The 17,416-nt window shown below is 33.5% G+C and overlaps 3 protein-coding genes across 3 annotated transcripts; 2 read left to right on the plus strand and 1 right to left on the minus strand.

The window, feature by feature from the left end:
* Nucleotides 1–513: 513 nt before the first annotated feature.
* LOC139500307 (uncharacterized) lies at nucleotides 514–4,123 on the plus strand. Its single transcript, XM_071289050.1, has 2 exons — nucleotides 514–739; nucleotides 1,454–4,123. Exon 2 carries the CDS (start codon nucleotides 1,457–1,459, stop codon nucleotides 4,121–4,123), a length of 2,667 nt encoding a protein of 888 aa, XP_071145151.1. The 5' UTR covers nucleotides 514–739; nucleotides 1,454–1,456.
* Nucleotides 4,124–4,518: 395 nt separating this feature from the next.
* LOC139500308 (integrase/recombinase xerD homolog) lies at nucleotides 4,519–5,004 on the plus strand. The gene has a single exon (XM_071289051.1). It carries the CDS (start codon nucleotides 4,519–4,521, stop codon nucleotides 5,002–5,004), a length of 486 nt encoding a protein of 161 aa, XP_071145152.1.
* Nucleotides 5,005–12,285: 7,281 nt separating this feature from the next.
* Nucleotides 12,286–12,855, minus strand: LOC139500309 (UDP-galactopyranose mutase-like). Its single transcript, XM_071289052.1, has one exon. The coding sequence runs from the start codon at nucleotides 12,853–12,855 to the stop codon at nucleotides 12,286–12,288; it is 570 nt and encodes a 189-aa protein (XP_071145153.1).
* Between the last annotated feature and the right edge of the window lie 4,561 nt (nucleotides 12,856–17,416).

Here is a 17,416-nt window from a genome sequence, read left to right on the forward strand (position 1 = left end):
ATTTTAGCATTGTCTAATGAACCCTCAAGTTGAAATAAAGGTCAGATGTTACCAGCCAGTCAGATATGTACACGTTATTCCATAAACCAAATGTAGTTGACCTGATGCGTGTAGTATTGGAGATACTGACCTGACCATACAACTTTAACCTTTAACCTCAGCTGAACCCAACATGACGGATTTGTAGATGTTGCTACAAATCCATTGTAAGTCAGTGTTTCACTCCACCAAAGAAACAGAATTTTTGTTCAAGCATCCACTGAACCATAAAAATGAGGTCCAGGAGAATGAAAATATGACTGACGGAAACTTCGTTACATAAGGTTTCTGTTTATAAATTAAGAAGCATCCGGACAAAGCTTTTTACAAATAATATACGCCATTGCTGATGATGGACTGTAATACTTATGTCTGACAGTCTGTGGTTCAAATTGGTTACAAGTAAGAAGAAAAGTGTCCATTTTACTAATTATACACAGGTTGTTTCAAATTTCATTCATGCACGTACACAAAAGGATTTAAAATCTACAATTTTAAAGCCCGTTATCCATTGGGTACAAACTCGAAGATTTTAATTTGGGCAGGTGGTGGTTCACTGTTGGGTATTTAACATTTGTGTTGATTAGTTTGATCGCAACCTCGCTTTGGTCTTTTCGAAATACGTCGGCAAGATTGCAGCAGACGAAAATTGGACGAGAAAATAATCTTCTTAAAAAAGTTGAAATAACACCTGAAATAGGTTTGATAAAGGGCTATAAGTTTATTTTGATATACGATAAAGACGGATTGATATCGATTTAATCCCGATGTCTTGAAATTTTAGTTAAAAACGACATTTAAAAACATACAAAAATTTAATGTGCAAATGAATGTCGAATTTAAGTAAACGGTCACAGCCAAAAATAAATCAAACCAAGATTGTGTTAGACATTATATTTTTATGCAATTTGAAAATGTGAAGGAATTTATAACTGTTATTGCCGTACTTTAGTGATATAAAGGGTTTTCAAATCAACCAAATATTTTCACAATGCAATTTTGAAATAGCTTATTGTCAGCATATAAATTGATGCAGTCGATAACTTAGTTCATCTAAATACAGGACAAAAATGAGCAAAAAGTTGAGTGTTTCGACTCTATTTATTGACAAACTTGTAATGACAAACTTCCGGTTAACGGTGGGCATAAAAACCGAAACCGGCTTTGATAAACTCGTATGTTTCGGATTTGCACAAATGGCAAAACAATCATTTTAGTAAGTAGTAATTGATTCTTAGTTTATATATCCTGAGAATAACACGAAAGAGCAAACTATAGGCATATAATCGGAGAGAGATTTGTGAAATACGTATGTTTTTGGATATTCACTTTTAATATTTTATATATATATATATATAAGGTAAAGCACATGTATTTATTTGAATGAAGATAACACATACACTTTAAGTTTCAGATCATGTATAGGAGGTCCGGCAGAAAAAGGGTGCCGACAAGCAGGGCAAATAATGGAGGCGCAGCGGCTGCTGCAAAGAAGTCGAAACAGCAACAGGAAGAGGCGACTGCTAATATTGCAGATAGATTACCTAGGAATTTACCTAGAACAAGTGGAACACCACCTGTACAGCTCGGCTCAAACACAGTGACAACTAATGTACTACCACACAGTCCAATAATGATCCCAGCAACACTGCCAGCAGAAACAATTTACCCTTCTCCAGGTAATACAACATTACACCAACCCCTAATTAACACAGGTTATGCCTTACCCATTGAAACGGTTAAGGCGTCAGATGACATAGAGCGAAACGTATCGCAAAATGTCAAACAAAAAGTAATAAATGGGGAATATGTAGATATGGGCAGTTTGTTAAATAATTCACAAAACATAACAGGAGTGAATCAAACACTTACATTTAATCAGGGACAGATTATATTACAACCTAAGCAACAGGATACAAGAATTAACACAATAGGTATATGGACGGATGCCTTTTTAATATATATCAGTATTTATTGTACTATACATACATCTCAGTTCCAAGAACTGTTGAAGTATATGCAAACTGTCAGGTTAGGGGCTAAACGCTATGCAGGTTTAGGATGGAAATTGTATGATGAACAGTTTAGACTACGTAGATCACAGGAGCCTGCTGGATCCTGGTCTGTCATAGACACTGAGCTATGGTTATTGTATATGCAACCAGCAGGTCCAATTAATGGGCCAGAGTTCAATATTGCACAAAAACCAACAAACAATTTTCTTAAATGCTATGCATATAATTATAATGGGACGTGCACCCAACAATATTGCACATACAAACATGCTTGTTTAAAATGCAGTGGGGTACATCCGGTTATATATTGCACTAATAGCAAAGTGACTAACTCTAATAATCCTCAGTCACCTGGGATTGTTCAGAGATTCAGATCAGCCCGGCCTCAAGCACCACAAAAACAGCATCTAATTTTCAACCCTTTGCTCCTAGGCAAATGCAAAATAACACAAGATTCCGTTCTCCTGGAGCATTTATGGGACAAAGGCAAAACCCCAGTCAAAATTAAATCTTTAAGAGAATTACTGTCAAATTATGAAAACAAAACTGATGCAGCAATGTTATTATTGGGATTTATAGAGGGGTTTAGATTAAACTATACTGGTCCAAGGATCTCGAGTTTTGCAAGCAATCTCATTTCGGCAGAAGTTCACAAAACTGAAACAAATTTAAAATTACAAAAAGAAGTGCATCTGGGTAGAATGTTGGGCCCCTTTTCAAAAATACCTATTTCAACTTTAAGAATATCTCCTATTGGGGTAGTTTCAAAAAATGACGGTGGATGGCGTCTTATAACTCACTTGTCATATCCTCTAAACTGGAGTGTGAATGATTTCATTGATCCAGAAATTTGTAAAGTAAAGTATTCTTCTTTTGATAAAGTGGTTGGGATGATCTCTGAATTAGGAAATAACGTGCTTTGCGCAAAAATGGACATTAGTCAGGCCTTTAGAATTTTATTGGTTCACCCAGCTGATTTTGACCTTCTGGGAATTTTCTTTGATGGGAAATATTATATTAATAAATGTCTGCCTGAAGGCTGTTCTATATCATGTGCCCTCTTTGAAAAATTTGCCACTTTTTTGCATAAAACAGTTGCATTGAAAGCTGGCATTGAGACTTTAGACCACTATTTGGATGACTTTTTCTTTGCTGGTGAAAGTTCAACGGATAATTGTACCATTTTGATGGACACTTTTAATGAAGTATGTAGGCAGCTAGGTGTTCCACTAGCAGAGAATAAAACAGTAGGTCCTACCACATGTATCACATTTTTAGGCCTTGAAATTGACACAGTACTTATGTTGGTTAGAATCCCCCCTGAAAAACTGGATAAACTTAAATTTATGCTTGATCAGGTCTTGTCGAAAAAGAAAATGGCACTGAAGGAACTTGAATCAATTACTGGTTTAATGGCATTTTGTTCAAGGGCTATTATATCAGCCCGTGCTTTTATTCGTCGTTTTTACGATTTGATAGCTTCAGTTAAGAATGGAAAGCCTTATTATACTGTCAGATTGAATTCAGAGGTCAAAGCAGATGCTAGAGTTTGGCTAAATTTTCTAGATCAATTCAATGGTCAGTGTTATTTTCCTGATAGATTTTGGTCGACTAATGAAAGTCTGGAATTATTCACTGATAGTGTAGGTAATGTTTTATTAGGTCACTGGGTACAATACCAGTGGCCAAGTAGTTGGGCTGATACTAGCATTTTATTGGATATAACATGTTTGGAGCTTATTCCCATCGTGCTGTCGTTCATGATATGGGGTCGTTCATTTAGAAATAAAAAGATTCTGTTGAGAATAGATAATCAGGCATTAGTAAGCATTGTGAACAAAAGAACATCAAAATCAAAGAGAGTTATGATATTGATAAGACAACTAGTTTTTCTCACTAGCAATAACATACAATTTAGGGCACAACATATTGAGGGTGAGCATAATGCAATCGCAGATGCTCTTTCTCGATTTCAGGAACAACGTTTTATGGACTTGGTCCCGAATGCAGACAGTTCTCCAGCAGCAATCCCACAAGAATTCCTGTCGATGATTTCAGAACTGAAATGAATCATTTACTTATAAATTCATTAGCACCCAGTACACAGAAAGCATATTTGCATAGCATGGACATATTTGTTAAATTCAGAGAAAATCATGGTTTTTCTGATGTCTGGCCTATTCCGCTTGATGACTTGACATCATTCATTGTTTATATGTTTAGAAAGAAATTGTCCCACTCAACAGTATCTGGCTATATTTCAGGCTTAAGTTACTTTAATAAAATCAACAATTTAGAAGACAATACACAGAAATTTGTTGTCAGAAAATTGATTGAAGGAATAAAAAGGTTGGGGGGCCCAAATCAAAAGGACACTAGATTACCCATAACGAGAGATATATTGGAAAAATTATTGAGGTCACTGGCGGTGATTTGCAAAAACGGGTATGAGACAAAACTGTTTATGGCTTCATTTTCGCTAGCCTTTCATGGTTTTATGAGAGTAGGTGAAATAACAGTTGATTGTAAAAATAAGCAGATGCATACTGTAAAATTTGAAAATATAAAGCTTTGTGATGCAAGATTAGAGGTTTTATTGACGTCATCTAAAACTGATCAGTTTGGTTCTGGAACAACAATGGTTATTTCTAAGCAGAAAAACAAAAATGTATGTCCAGTACAAATAATGGCTAATTTTATTAAAGTTCGCCCACCTTATCTGGGACCTTTATTTTGTCATTTTGATGGATCCCTCCTTACAAGATACCAGTTTTCAGCATTATTAAAAAGGTCTCTGTCAGTAATTGGTATAGAAAACAATGGATTTAAGTCCCATTCCTTAAGAATTGGCATGGCAACTACATGCGCATTAGAAGGTATTTCTGATGAACAAATTAAAGAAATGGGACGTTGGAAGTCACAGGCCTTTTTGCGTTACATTAGGATTTAAATGCCTGAACATCATATATGTACATTTATTTGTGTAAATATGTTTCTATATTTGCTTATTTTGTAATGCAGTCTTGAGCTGGCATTTAAATAATATTGTATTATGTAAATAAATGGTATGTCCTGCATCAATATAAGCAAGTAATAATTGCTTTCTAAGAATTGCAGGACATGCTACAGTTTGGATCGTTGGATCCTCGATTATTAAGCATGCCTTTGGGGAAGCCAGAGGAAGACCGGGAGGGGTAAACTTGGGGCTGCAGAGGAGATGGGAGTAAATATTTGGTGGCAGGGAAAATGTGGAGGTAAAGTGCTGGACATGAAACAACAAATAAGAACCATGTTAAAATATGAAGATCCGCCAACTATATTAGTTTTACATATTGGAGGCAATGATATAGGGGAAAAAAGTTCAAAAACTCTTTGTGAACTAATAAGGAAACAGTTCAGTTGGATGCGTCAACTGATGTTGGACACAGTTTTTGTCTGGTCTCAAATTATTCCGAGATCAAGTTGGCGTTACTCTGACAATATTAATGCCATGGAAAAATGTAGAATGAGGGTTAATACCTCTATAGCATCATTTTTAACCAAAACAGATGGTTGTTACCTCCGTTACCCTGATATAAAGGCTAATGAATTATTCTTAATGAAAGATGGAGTGCATTTGACGTCTTTGGGAAATAACATTTTTTTGAATACCCTCCAGGGAGGATTAGAAATGATCATCAGGAATCTTGGCATTAATTTAACCTTCCCCGACTGTAATTAGATACAACTGTTATGTTAACATTTTATATCTGACGTTTCAAGTAAGTTACTAGGAAGTAACTTGAAAGTTAATATATTAAACTGTATTTGGCACAGCTTCGCGCAGCTACACCCCCTCTTTTCAGTGGCGGTTGTCCAATCAGATCAAGTTGTTACCCTGATCTTATCGGACAATTTGGCACATTTCGCTGCGCTGGATTTAACATTCATATATTCAGTGAACAGTAATGATAGCCTCTGATTACCAGGGCTCATCAGTCAACTTCTCGTACCAGACATATTACTTAAATATATTTATATTAGTGGTCTGCCATAATTTGCGGTAGCCACATTATAATTTACATATATATTAAATACAGACATTGATAAATATATTTCAGAGCAAGATTGCCAATTTAAATACATATTATATATCATATATGTTATATTTTATTCAAGATAAAGCTGTGGCCAAATACTGCCAAAACCTTATTATCTATTTGTTATGTTTTGGGCCTCGAGGATAAAAGGATTTAAAATCTACAATTTTAAAGCCCGTTATCCATTGGGTACAAACTCGAAGATTTTAATTTGGGCAGGTGGTGGTTCACTGTTGGGTATTTAACATTTGTGTTGATTAGTTTGATCGCAACCTCGCTTTGGTCTTTTCGAAATACGTCGGCAAGATTGCAGCAGACGAAAATTGGACGAGAAAATAATCTTCTTAAAAAACCCACCACCCTCCCAATGTAAATTAATTTTGTGTTACATGTGTATTTGTTCTGAATGGAAGTAAGAAACCAGATACTGCTTTTAAGTTTATATTTCAGCTTATTTCTGCTAATGGTACTGAGATGGGAGAGAAGGAGACAACTAGTGAACACAATGTAGATGTAAAAGTGGACATTGGCAGAGCACATTTGGCACATTTCGCTGCGCTGGATTTAACATTCATATATTCAGTGAACAGTAGTGATAGCCTCTGATTACCAGGGCTCATCAGTCAACTTCTCGTACCAGACATATTACTTAAATATATTTATATTAGTGGTCTGCCATAATTTGCGGTAGCCACATTATAATTTACATATATATTAAATACAGACATTGATAAATATATTTCAGAGCAAGATTGCCAATTTAAATACATATTATATATCATATATGTTATATTTTATTCAAGATAAAGCTGTGGCCAAATACTGCCAAAACCTTATTATCTATTTGTTATGTTTTGGGCCTCGAGGATAATCATGAGATACTGATGAAACACTCCCATAATTCTTGTCATCTGCTCGAGTTCAGAATTCTATAACATTTTAAAAACTTAATCTGAACGACCTGCATGTTACATGGCTTAATCTTAACTATGAGTATCCCATTCCACCATCAAAAACCTTGCTAAAATGAGCATCTATTGGACTGTACTGGATGTATACATATGCAGCTAAAACATCAAGATGTGAACTTTTTATCTGATTGCATTATTTCGGAATAGAGCAAGTTGTAACATGTGTAAGTTATAAGAACCATTGCAACAACTCCAGTCAGTATATTGAGCAATGATGTAAATATTATTTAGTTTGGATCAATTTGTATTGTGGCTTGTATAGGATGAATGAAAAAAATAAGATATATTGCTGTAAGTTGGGTTGAATAATGAATATTTGTTTTCATGAGAATACTTAAAACATTTGAAACAGGACAATGACCTTGTAAGTTAAAAAAATGCAGGTTTCAAGTTGAAACAATAATTTTTGAGAATACTTTGAAATATATTCATTTATACCTAAATACTTTTACGCCGTTACTCAAATTTAAGGATAAATCATTATAGCGTTAGCAATATTGGTTGAGCCTGCGTTTGAAGGTCATTCTGTCCATCACAATTGATGTGTGGTAACCTTCTCTTAAAGTTTTTTTTTATATACTTACAATCGACTGGACATGTTATTTTTCAACAAATTCCTTACTTTTAGTTACTTCTTTAATATTCTCTAATGCTTTAATCGCTTTATCAAGCATAAAGTAACACGTTTCTAATGTATTTGCGATATATCGTTATATACAATGCTTAAAGAAGTCATCTTTTGAACAATATTAAAAGGCTAGGAATCTATAATTCTGAATTTACATTAAAACTTCTGTGAAATAAACTAAACAATAACGAATGATGTTAATGTCAAATTTAGAGGGAGCGTGAATTTTATGTTCTACCACGGATTGTTACAATTACTCTTATACACATTTCTATTTTATACAAGTTTATTTACACATTATATGAGAGTCTTTGTTATACATGCACATGTCATTTTTTACATTTTCGCATATTAGAGTTTTCTTACGAATTGAAGAAAGGTACGTACGCTTGACGAATCATACGTAAGACTCGTTTTAGGGATCCTTTATTTTGGCATATTTAAATTATAGTCCAGGAACTTCGGACCATTAACCTACTTGCAACGACACTTACAATGAATTTTTCTTGAGATAGAAAAAACATAAACTTCCTTGATTCAATATTTGCAACGCCCAGAATAATAAAATGAAGAAAAAAAGATGACCATCATACTATGCCATATGCTGGAGCTCGTTTAATAACTTGTGAATCATCGCCTCTCTGAGTAATATTCATTGGGCCCCTTAGTGTGTCTATATGATACACGTACCAGAGTTAGGCTCTCCTATGGAATCGTTATTTTAGCGTATAGTTGCGTTTTGCCTACAGTCCAGAACATTCATAAAATATAAGTCACTGGACGTTCGCGTCTATCTTCCAAGCATGTGTACTGTTAGATCGTCTTTCTAAAATCCACAAGATATATGATGCAAAATTGTAGATTTATTTTCTTCATATACCTTTAGGAGTTTAAATGTGTATGTAATTGAACAAAACGATCTACATGTATATAATTAGCTGATCTATGATTAAAGCTCAAGGGCAGATTTAGGAATGATTCGCACAAGAGAACATTTACTCAACCGACACATTCCTAGCCTCCAATTCTCGATCTTTTCCTCAATCTATTAAATACAATTAAGTCAGAAAGATAGAGAGAAAGACGATTTACTTTTCCAAAACACCCAAGTTTTTTGTTTTTGCTTTGAGTGTAAGGGAACCATCAATTCACTTCAAGAGTGTTATGCTTTTTTACTTTAAAAATATTCTGGTTCCCAATTTGACCGAAAAAAATGTTGTGGTCAAGCAGATTACAAACAAAATCTGAATCCAGATTTTCCCTTCACCTTATAGTGTTTAAATTTTGATAAAAATAATTGATTAATAGCGTCGAAAAACTAAGAAAAAAAAAACATAACCCCCTCCCCTTTTGAAGTTCAATGGTTGCTACCATAACTTTGTTTTTATTCTTTTTCACCCATTGTATACTTGTTTAATAGTGTAAACTTTGTAACGTTAATATTAAACTAAATTTACAATTAAAGTTATGGTTTCAATGTATCCCCTGCGATCACAAGAGGTAAATTACCTTTATAACATTAATAGAAAACTAGATGTGTCAAAGCGACACGAATGGCCCCGTCCCAAAAAGTTGAAAAATCTGCAATTTCAATATAAACATATGTGGACACAAACATGATGGTAGTCTCACATATGAAAAATCAGGTCAAAATCTGGAGGCGTATTTAAACAAAACACGTATAACTGTGATTTCAATAATTTATCAAAGTCCAAAGCCCGTAATTTCAGCAAATATTAGCGGAGCGGAACGAAACTTAAAATTGACATGTAACGCATCATTGTTAACTCACATCCGCCCAATATCTGAAGGCATTTAGAAAAAACCCGTATAACTGTGATTTTCATCTATTTCTCATAGTCCAAAGCCCGTAATTTCGGCAAAAAATAGTAGAGCGGAACGAAACCTAAACTTGATCTGTAACTCTGTAAAAAAAAATCAGCCCAATATCTGAAGGCGTTTAGAAAAAAGTCCGAATAATTGTGATTTTCAACAATTTCTCAAAGCCCAAAGCCAGTAATTTTGTCAAAAACTAGTGGAGCGGAACGAAACTTAAACTTGATCTGTAACTCATCATGGTTAACTTGCATACCAAAAATCAGCCCAATATCTGAAGGCGTTTAGAAAAAAAACTGCGTATAATGGTTTTTTGCGGAATGACGGAATGACAGAATAACGGAATTACGGAATTACTGAATTTCGGAATTTTGGACAAGGGTAAAACTATATGGCACCGACAACTTCGTTGCGGGGACATTAAAACTTGATCACAAAATCTGTTTTTCTAGATTTATTTCACATTACTTTTTCAAAATCTGTTTTTCTAGATTGATTTTACATTACTTTTTCAAAACTTTGCAACATCGTTGTTTTGCAAATCTCGATATTCCAAGTTGACAATTTGCTGATAGTGTACCATAAAAAATAAAATAAATTATAATCTTTGCCTTTTAATCTAGACTAACGTACTTCAACTATGCCATTAAAATTTTAATCGTGAAACTCGTGCTTAAACAAATCTCGCGGAAATGTGTGTACTCATGGTTCACGTAAGTAACGTGTCGGGCGTAAGTATATTTGACACTATTTTTCTTTATTTTCTAATATATAAAAACGTGTATTATTTGCGATATGCTTATTTTTGAAAGATAAATTTGATTTAGAAAAGAATGCTGTTTTACCGGATAAAACAGAGACTCTAACTTGTTATTTCGGAAATGTAATACGTGTTCCCTTTACGTTCGTTCGTACCTTTCGTCAATTTGTAAGAAAGCTCTATTGATTCTAATAAAAGAGGCGAAAGATACCAGAGGGACTTTCAAACTCGGGTGGTATATGGTGCTCTGGAAGGGTAAGCAATCACTTTCTCACGTGTGGCACCCGTCGTGTAGTTCGTGTCAGTACAAACTCGGTAAATAGTCGAATACGGTAAGTCACATTCGTGAAAAGGGAACGGGATTGTAATAACGACATCAGATACACTCGATATCATATGTTGAACGGTTATTCGATAACAGTTAACCAACTCAAACTTACGAGGGGGTGTGTCAACTTCATCATTTGGAACTCTTGGTTTAATGGCTCCGTTGTGAGCAGTAACCCTCTATCATGGAAATCATTATAGGAAACACAACCCCAGGAATATCGAAGACAGGTTAGACATAACAACTGATTAGTTACACTGCTTTGTTATGTTTATTAGAGATCTTTTTTATATATTTATTCTACTTGATCATATGAAATACAAGTCATGACACTGTGAATACACCAATGGTAATGATAACTAAAAGTGTTTATAAAAGAAATTAGAAAATCAAAACCAAATCATCGAAGATGTATTGTGCAAGATTTATAAACGTGTCATTCACAACTTTCACATATGATATGCATATCGTTTTCTTTAAAATCGAACGATACTTCAAATATTCGAGGCAGTTAATAAAATCGAATTTTATCATAAATGCCAAACACACTATTTGTGAATGTTTTAATGGGTATTGAACTACAAAAGACACCATTATAACAATTTTGCGGTCTTAAATTAACCCGCATCAGACAATTACACTAGCTCCTTCTTTTCTAAGCTGCCTGTTTCAGGAAAAATCTTACTGCACACAAATGTGTAGTATATAAATGTTACTCGATGCCGCTTAACTGGTTTTCCATTCAATCTGAAATTTGACATTCTAAACATTAGTGCCAATATATCATTATGGCATCCATTTCTATTTGGGGAGTGGTGGGGTTGACATACCAGTATCGTTTGGATATTTGTCAATCGAGAAGACCGTATGTACAGTCTTTCTTGTCATTGTATTTCGGTCTGGTTTCCTAATACTGCTCAAATATCCCCTCAAATGTACCAAAATAATTCATGATTACTATTACTGTCACCATTGATACTACATATCAATAAAAATGAGGTAAATTTGCATTTGAGGAGCAATATAATAAGAAAGGTATTACACATCGTAAGCAGTATTTTAACATTCTGAAATATAATATTTCTACTTTTTATTGGCATCTGATTTATTAAAAAGCAGAGTATAATGTTGTATTGTTATATAGAAAAATTAGAGTCACAATACTCAAGTGCATTCAAAATTGATTGATCCATATTGAAATATTTATAACTGGCAAGTCGTCCAACAAAATGTATATTTCTCTCTTTCTCTGTCAATGCTTTATATTGTTTAAACAGTTCCATATTTCTTTTGTTTGGAACAGGATAGTAGGGATCACCGTCGCTACATGTTGTCTCTGAGATAATCGTGGTGTGTGGCGAATCTTGATTGAGGAGATGTTTGTATTCTATTATCCTGGTAAATGCAGTTTCGGGACCCGGATGATTAACGGCAGCACATGGCTGGAAGAATTTAATATTCTTCAAAAGTTGAATTTCAAAGTTTACGGATCTATACTCTAATTTGGGATAGCCAACATTTGTGAAGAAATCATCAATAGGACCAGAATATATAATGGTACTGTTCGAAATAGCAGAGGGATCAATGTCAAAATAGTCACATGACAGGCGTACTGTTATATTTTCATGGTCAAGGATGTTTTCGAAAACTTTTTGTATAACCATCAGTAGGAAGTGCTTGATATTTGTCACTGAAGTAACGGTCATCGAAATTATTTCTTACTGGTATTTTACCTAACACTGATGCATCCAATTCCTCTGGGTACCTCTCCCATTGTTTAAATGTATAATGCTTAAATATTTTTTCATACAAGTTTTCACCTACCCTTGACGTGGCCATTTGATATCCATTATCAATATGTCCATGCTTCAATTGGTTTCGGGACAACCAGTCATCTGCTTCTTGTTGATTTGTTAAATGCTGTCCACATAACATATTAATAGTTGTTATGTTGGGTGGCAATGGTATGTATTGTCCATCAATTACCCCTAACACTTTGTGTTCCCATCTTGTCCAGCTGGAAAAACGATTTACGTATTGCCATATTCTTTCGCGATTTGTATGAAACAAATGTGCTCCATATTTATTAATTATTATTCCGTTTTCATCGATGTAATCATAGCAGTTTCCACCTACGTGATCTCTTTTGTCTACGATCAGAACCTTCTTATTTCTTTCTTCAGCCATAAATCTGGCCATGACTGCCCCTGAAAGACCACACCCGACAACCAAATAGTCTGTCTACATGGTATTGACGTATTAGTTTCAAAATGTTATGACTCTTATGATCAGCTTATATCCACTGCAAAACAAATTTAGACATACAACAATACATTCGGGGTTATTCAAGTTTACAACACATAGCAGGTGCCTATAAGATCAAAGCAATCCATCCAATCCTTACAACAAACACCTTAAACTACAGAGAAATCAACAAAATTCCTATTAGAACTACAATTTCAACAGGAAATTACATACTACAATCAAATAGAGCCAAATTCAACAAATGTGAGGTATCTGCCACCTGTAAAATTTGTAATAAAGAGGACGAGACTATAGAACACTTCTTAATCTCATTTACTCATCTAGAACCGGAGAGAGAAAATCATCTTAAATTAATACGTGAGCAGTGTCTTAGAATGTTAGAACTATTTAACATTAGTTTGATTGTAAACTTAATCCATGTGATAATTAACCCATACTACCTTTTGAAATTCTGTGCCTGCACTCAAACTAGTGATTTATGTAGCTTTATTAGCTTGCATGTTGAACCTGCTTGTAAAACACTTATATATAACCTGCATATGCAAAGGTACAAGCTCCTAAACACAGGACAGAAACACTTTAAAAAGTCATATTTAGCTAATTAGTACTTGTGTGTGGACTGTAACTTATCATTATTTAAAAGAAAATATATTTTAAATTTCATTATTAAGACTTGATGTGTGATACTGGTGAAGAAATATATTGACATACTTCTATAGTGTACATACTTTATTATAATTCTATTGGCATGATTGGTGATTGATTTATTACTTCGTACTGAAGGTGTGCCTATATTGGCAGAATATATAAAGATACAGATACAGACGAGACAATATCTGAAAATGTCTAATTTTTGGCAATAGGAAAGAAAAAAAATTGTCTTTAGAACAGACTGTGTCAGGTATTTTAATAGCACAAATCGAAGAACAAACAATGAGGATTCAGGAACTGTTGTCTGCAATTCAAACAATTGTTAAATGTGGTAGCAATGACAATTTTAAAAATGGTACACAAAATTCCAGTTCTTTCCTGTTACCAAAGTGAATCAATTTAAAAAAGATTGTCATGGGAATTAAGAATAAGTTAAAGATACTATATCTGGTTTACTAGTATATCCTACAATATTTTATCAAATGCCAATTATTTATTTTAGCATTTACAATACAAAAGGTTAAGAAATATACTAAAATATAGTCCGATATGTCGGTAACATGAAAGAATCTTGAGTAACAGGACACAGTTGGTAACAGGGAGGAATATTTGTTTTCAAAACAATTCCTTTATTTCACAGTTTCAGAAAAATACATCATTACAAATTGTTCACAATTGGAAGATAACAGCAAACAATGTTATTTATCTTTTAAAACTTTATTTGCAAGATGAAAAATCTGCCTAGGTAAAGAAAAATTCAAAAATAAATTCCTTTCTGTTACCATTTCTACTAGTCTAGAACATGTAGAATTGCACAATGTTCTCTGCTGTTATCAAAAGTCAAAAACCTGTTTTTACATTCAACATGTTCAAAATACTGTATAGTATGTTGAGATTTATTAAATGATGATAATAACTTAATATATTAAATGCAATGGATGGCATGTAGTAGATTAACTTTGTGTTTCATCAGTGAAATTGTCCTTTAACATCCTTCCTGTTACTGATTATGGCTATGCTGTTACTTTTTATCAGGTAACATGACAGAACGTAACAGAAAGGAATTACACAGTACTTTTTGTCTTTTTATTTGATTTGTGTGGAAGTCTACTTCCATCTACATATCAATTTTATAAGATACTATACAAACACATTTAATGTTATAGTGCTGACAATCAAATATTCTCAGAAGGTACACATAAAGGCTGTAACAGGAATGAACAACAAAATTATTTTTCACTAAATTCTTGTCTTTGGTGAGCTGGGATTTTTCAAACTGGCTACCATTCAAACTATACATGTGGAGTCATACATTCAGGAAATGATGCTTGCATTATAAGAAATCAAATCTTGGTCTCTCAAACGTTTCCATAGGTGAAAAAATCCAGTGGTAATAGGAGGGAAATTACCCCTTGGGACAAAATTTAATTTTTCTTAAATTTTCAAAATTTTATTACATGCTTTAGTTATAATAAATACAGACCAGTAAGGAACAAGTTTCTTATATAATCTATTATATTAGTAGGGACTCTGTGGGATTAATGTAGGGATATTTCATAATTAATATCCATGTATTGTTTGAATGTACCCTATGGCAGAAGAAATTTAACGTACATGGTTTCAGAAAATCATTTGACCTTTGACCCCTAGCACATGTCAGACTTTGATGACGATACAAGTTTTCTCTGCCAAAATTTCTATCCTTAATGCCAACTGAATGTACATGTACAAAAAGTGTGGACAACTTGTTTATATACATTGTCTTTAAAACTATTTTTTAAGTTTACTAAAATCTTATGTTGTAGTTATCAGCTTTTTCAAATGATTAAAAAAGGAAATAAACAGAGATTATGGTAATGAGATTGCAAAAATGATAAAAATCAATTTGACTAAACTTGAACATATTTAGCAGGACTGTAGTTATTTTATTACTTAAAGTATGTTTATGATTGTAACTGATTTGGTGGAAATGAAAAATATATAAGCATAAAAAACTGGAGAACATAAAGGGGAAAAGGGGGGGGGGGTCGGATCAGGCTATTTTTCACTTCGGGATTTCGGAAACGAAGTATATATATTGATAGGGATTTCTGGATTTAGTTTAATCGAACACGGGCTTTATGTGTATTTACGTCCAGTAATTCAAGATTTTCATCTATCGGGACTCTTGCTTGAAAACAATTGCATTAACTTACCTTTCTGGAGCACTTGGGTTTTACTCTTGTTTTTTTGTAGGAATTTGGGCCAATTTTTTTACTGTTTGATGTTGTTTAAACTTTTGTGATTGTTCCTTTTGTACCGGCGTTCATTTGTTCAACGGTGTTGCTTATTTTTATATTACTTCTTGCATATATTTGCACATTGTTTGTTCTACAGTTTTAAGGTTTTTGGATTTCTCTGATATAATTTGTTCATCTTGATCAAAGTTACAAATTTAAGAGAATTAATAATTAGCTAACCAAAGGATACGATTACACACAGACACAAAGCAGAATTTAAACAAGGTTCATCAGCACAAGATAAGTATTGTAATAAAAGTAACCATACCACATTTTCCTATATCTATTGTATCACAGTATCCTGGCTACAGACTAGCACAAAAAAAGTTGCAGAGTTAAGAAGAGTGATAACGTGTACAATGCACTATCATACTCCAAGTAACTGACGAACATTTCTTACCTTCTTTTATTGATCTCAAACTAGACAGCTTGTTTATGTTTCTTTTAAGTTTTCGAATAATGCGCAGTAGCCGTGTATATATAATCTGTTATAAACTAGATTATATTAATAAGATACAGGGAATCTGCACAACAGACAGACTGGTTTCTTTGAACAGAACACAATCATCAATCAATTTATTTTGCAAAAAATAAAAACATGTAATTTTATCGAGGATTTCGCGATATTGTCAAATAAGGCCCTGGAAGTCGAGATTGGGCAAAAGTAAACTCGGGATTTAGGAATTGGACCCCCTCCAACCCCCAACCCCACATGATGGAGCAGGTCTTGCAGCAGTGCAAAAGGAAATCTTCAATAAAAATGCAATTTTAAATGGTTTTACCATGTTTACACTAGTCATATTTTGGGGCCTTTTATAGCTTACTATTCAGTGTGAGCCAACTTCGGGCTCCGTGTTGAAGACCGTACTTTGATCTTTAATGGTTTTTCTTTTTTACAAATTGTGACTTGGATGGAGAGTTATCTCATTGGCACTCATACAACATCTTTTTATATCTATTGATCGTGAATGTCATGTTAGCCAAGAAAAGATACTAAAAGCCCAAGATTTTTTTTTCTTTTGTTGGCTTTATATAACAAGTACAAAGACATGACAAAAGAATTTTTCAAAATGTTCTAAATTAAGTCTGAATAAAAAGTTCCATCATCAAACACCATCAAACAGTTAGTTCCATCTTATTGCTCAGCATTTGTTTCACAACCTGAAAGTATAAAATAGTACAAATAATAACCATTTGTTCTATGCCTATATGTTTTTAACAAACATGTGAACTCTTTATCATTTTATATATAATATTTAAAAAAAAGAAAGAAGTATCTATCTTGCAAAGATTATAGATCGGTTGGTAAATGACCAGTGGCAAATATTTCATTATATTCAGGAGGATCAAAGATATAGATTGGTTGATTAATGTCCAGTGGCAAAAATTTCATTATATTCAGGAGGATCAAAGATATAGATTGGTTGATTAATGTCCAGTGGCAAATATTTCATTATATTCAGGAGGATCAAAAATATATATATAAAAATATTGTTTAGATCTGATGAATACAAAATTTAAAAACAATTTCCAGTATTGTTTTCTGTAGTTGTAAACCTATATGA

This window comes from Mytilus edulis, chromosome 13 (genome assembly GCF_963676685.1).
Source record: "Mytilus edulis chromosome 13, xbMytEdul2.2, whole genome shotgun sequence".
NCBI lineage: Eukaryota > Metazoa > Mollusca > Bivalvia > Mytilida > Mytilidae > Mytilus > Mytilus edulis.

Excerpts from the sequence above, each read along its gene's own strand:
- LOC139500307 (XM_071289050.1), top strand. The coding sequence starts at position 1,457 with ATGTATAGGAGGTCCGGCAGAAAAAGGGTGCCGACAAGCAGGGCAAAT.
- LOC139500308 (XM_071289051.1), top strand. The coding sequence starts at position 4,519 with ATGGCTTCATTTTCGCTAGCCTTTCATGGTTTTATGAGAGTAGGTGAA.
- LOC139500309 (XM_071289052.1), bottom strand. The coding sequence starts at position 12,855 with ATGGCCAGATTTATGGCTGAAGAAAGAAATAAGAAGGTTCTGATCGTA.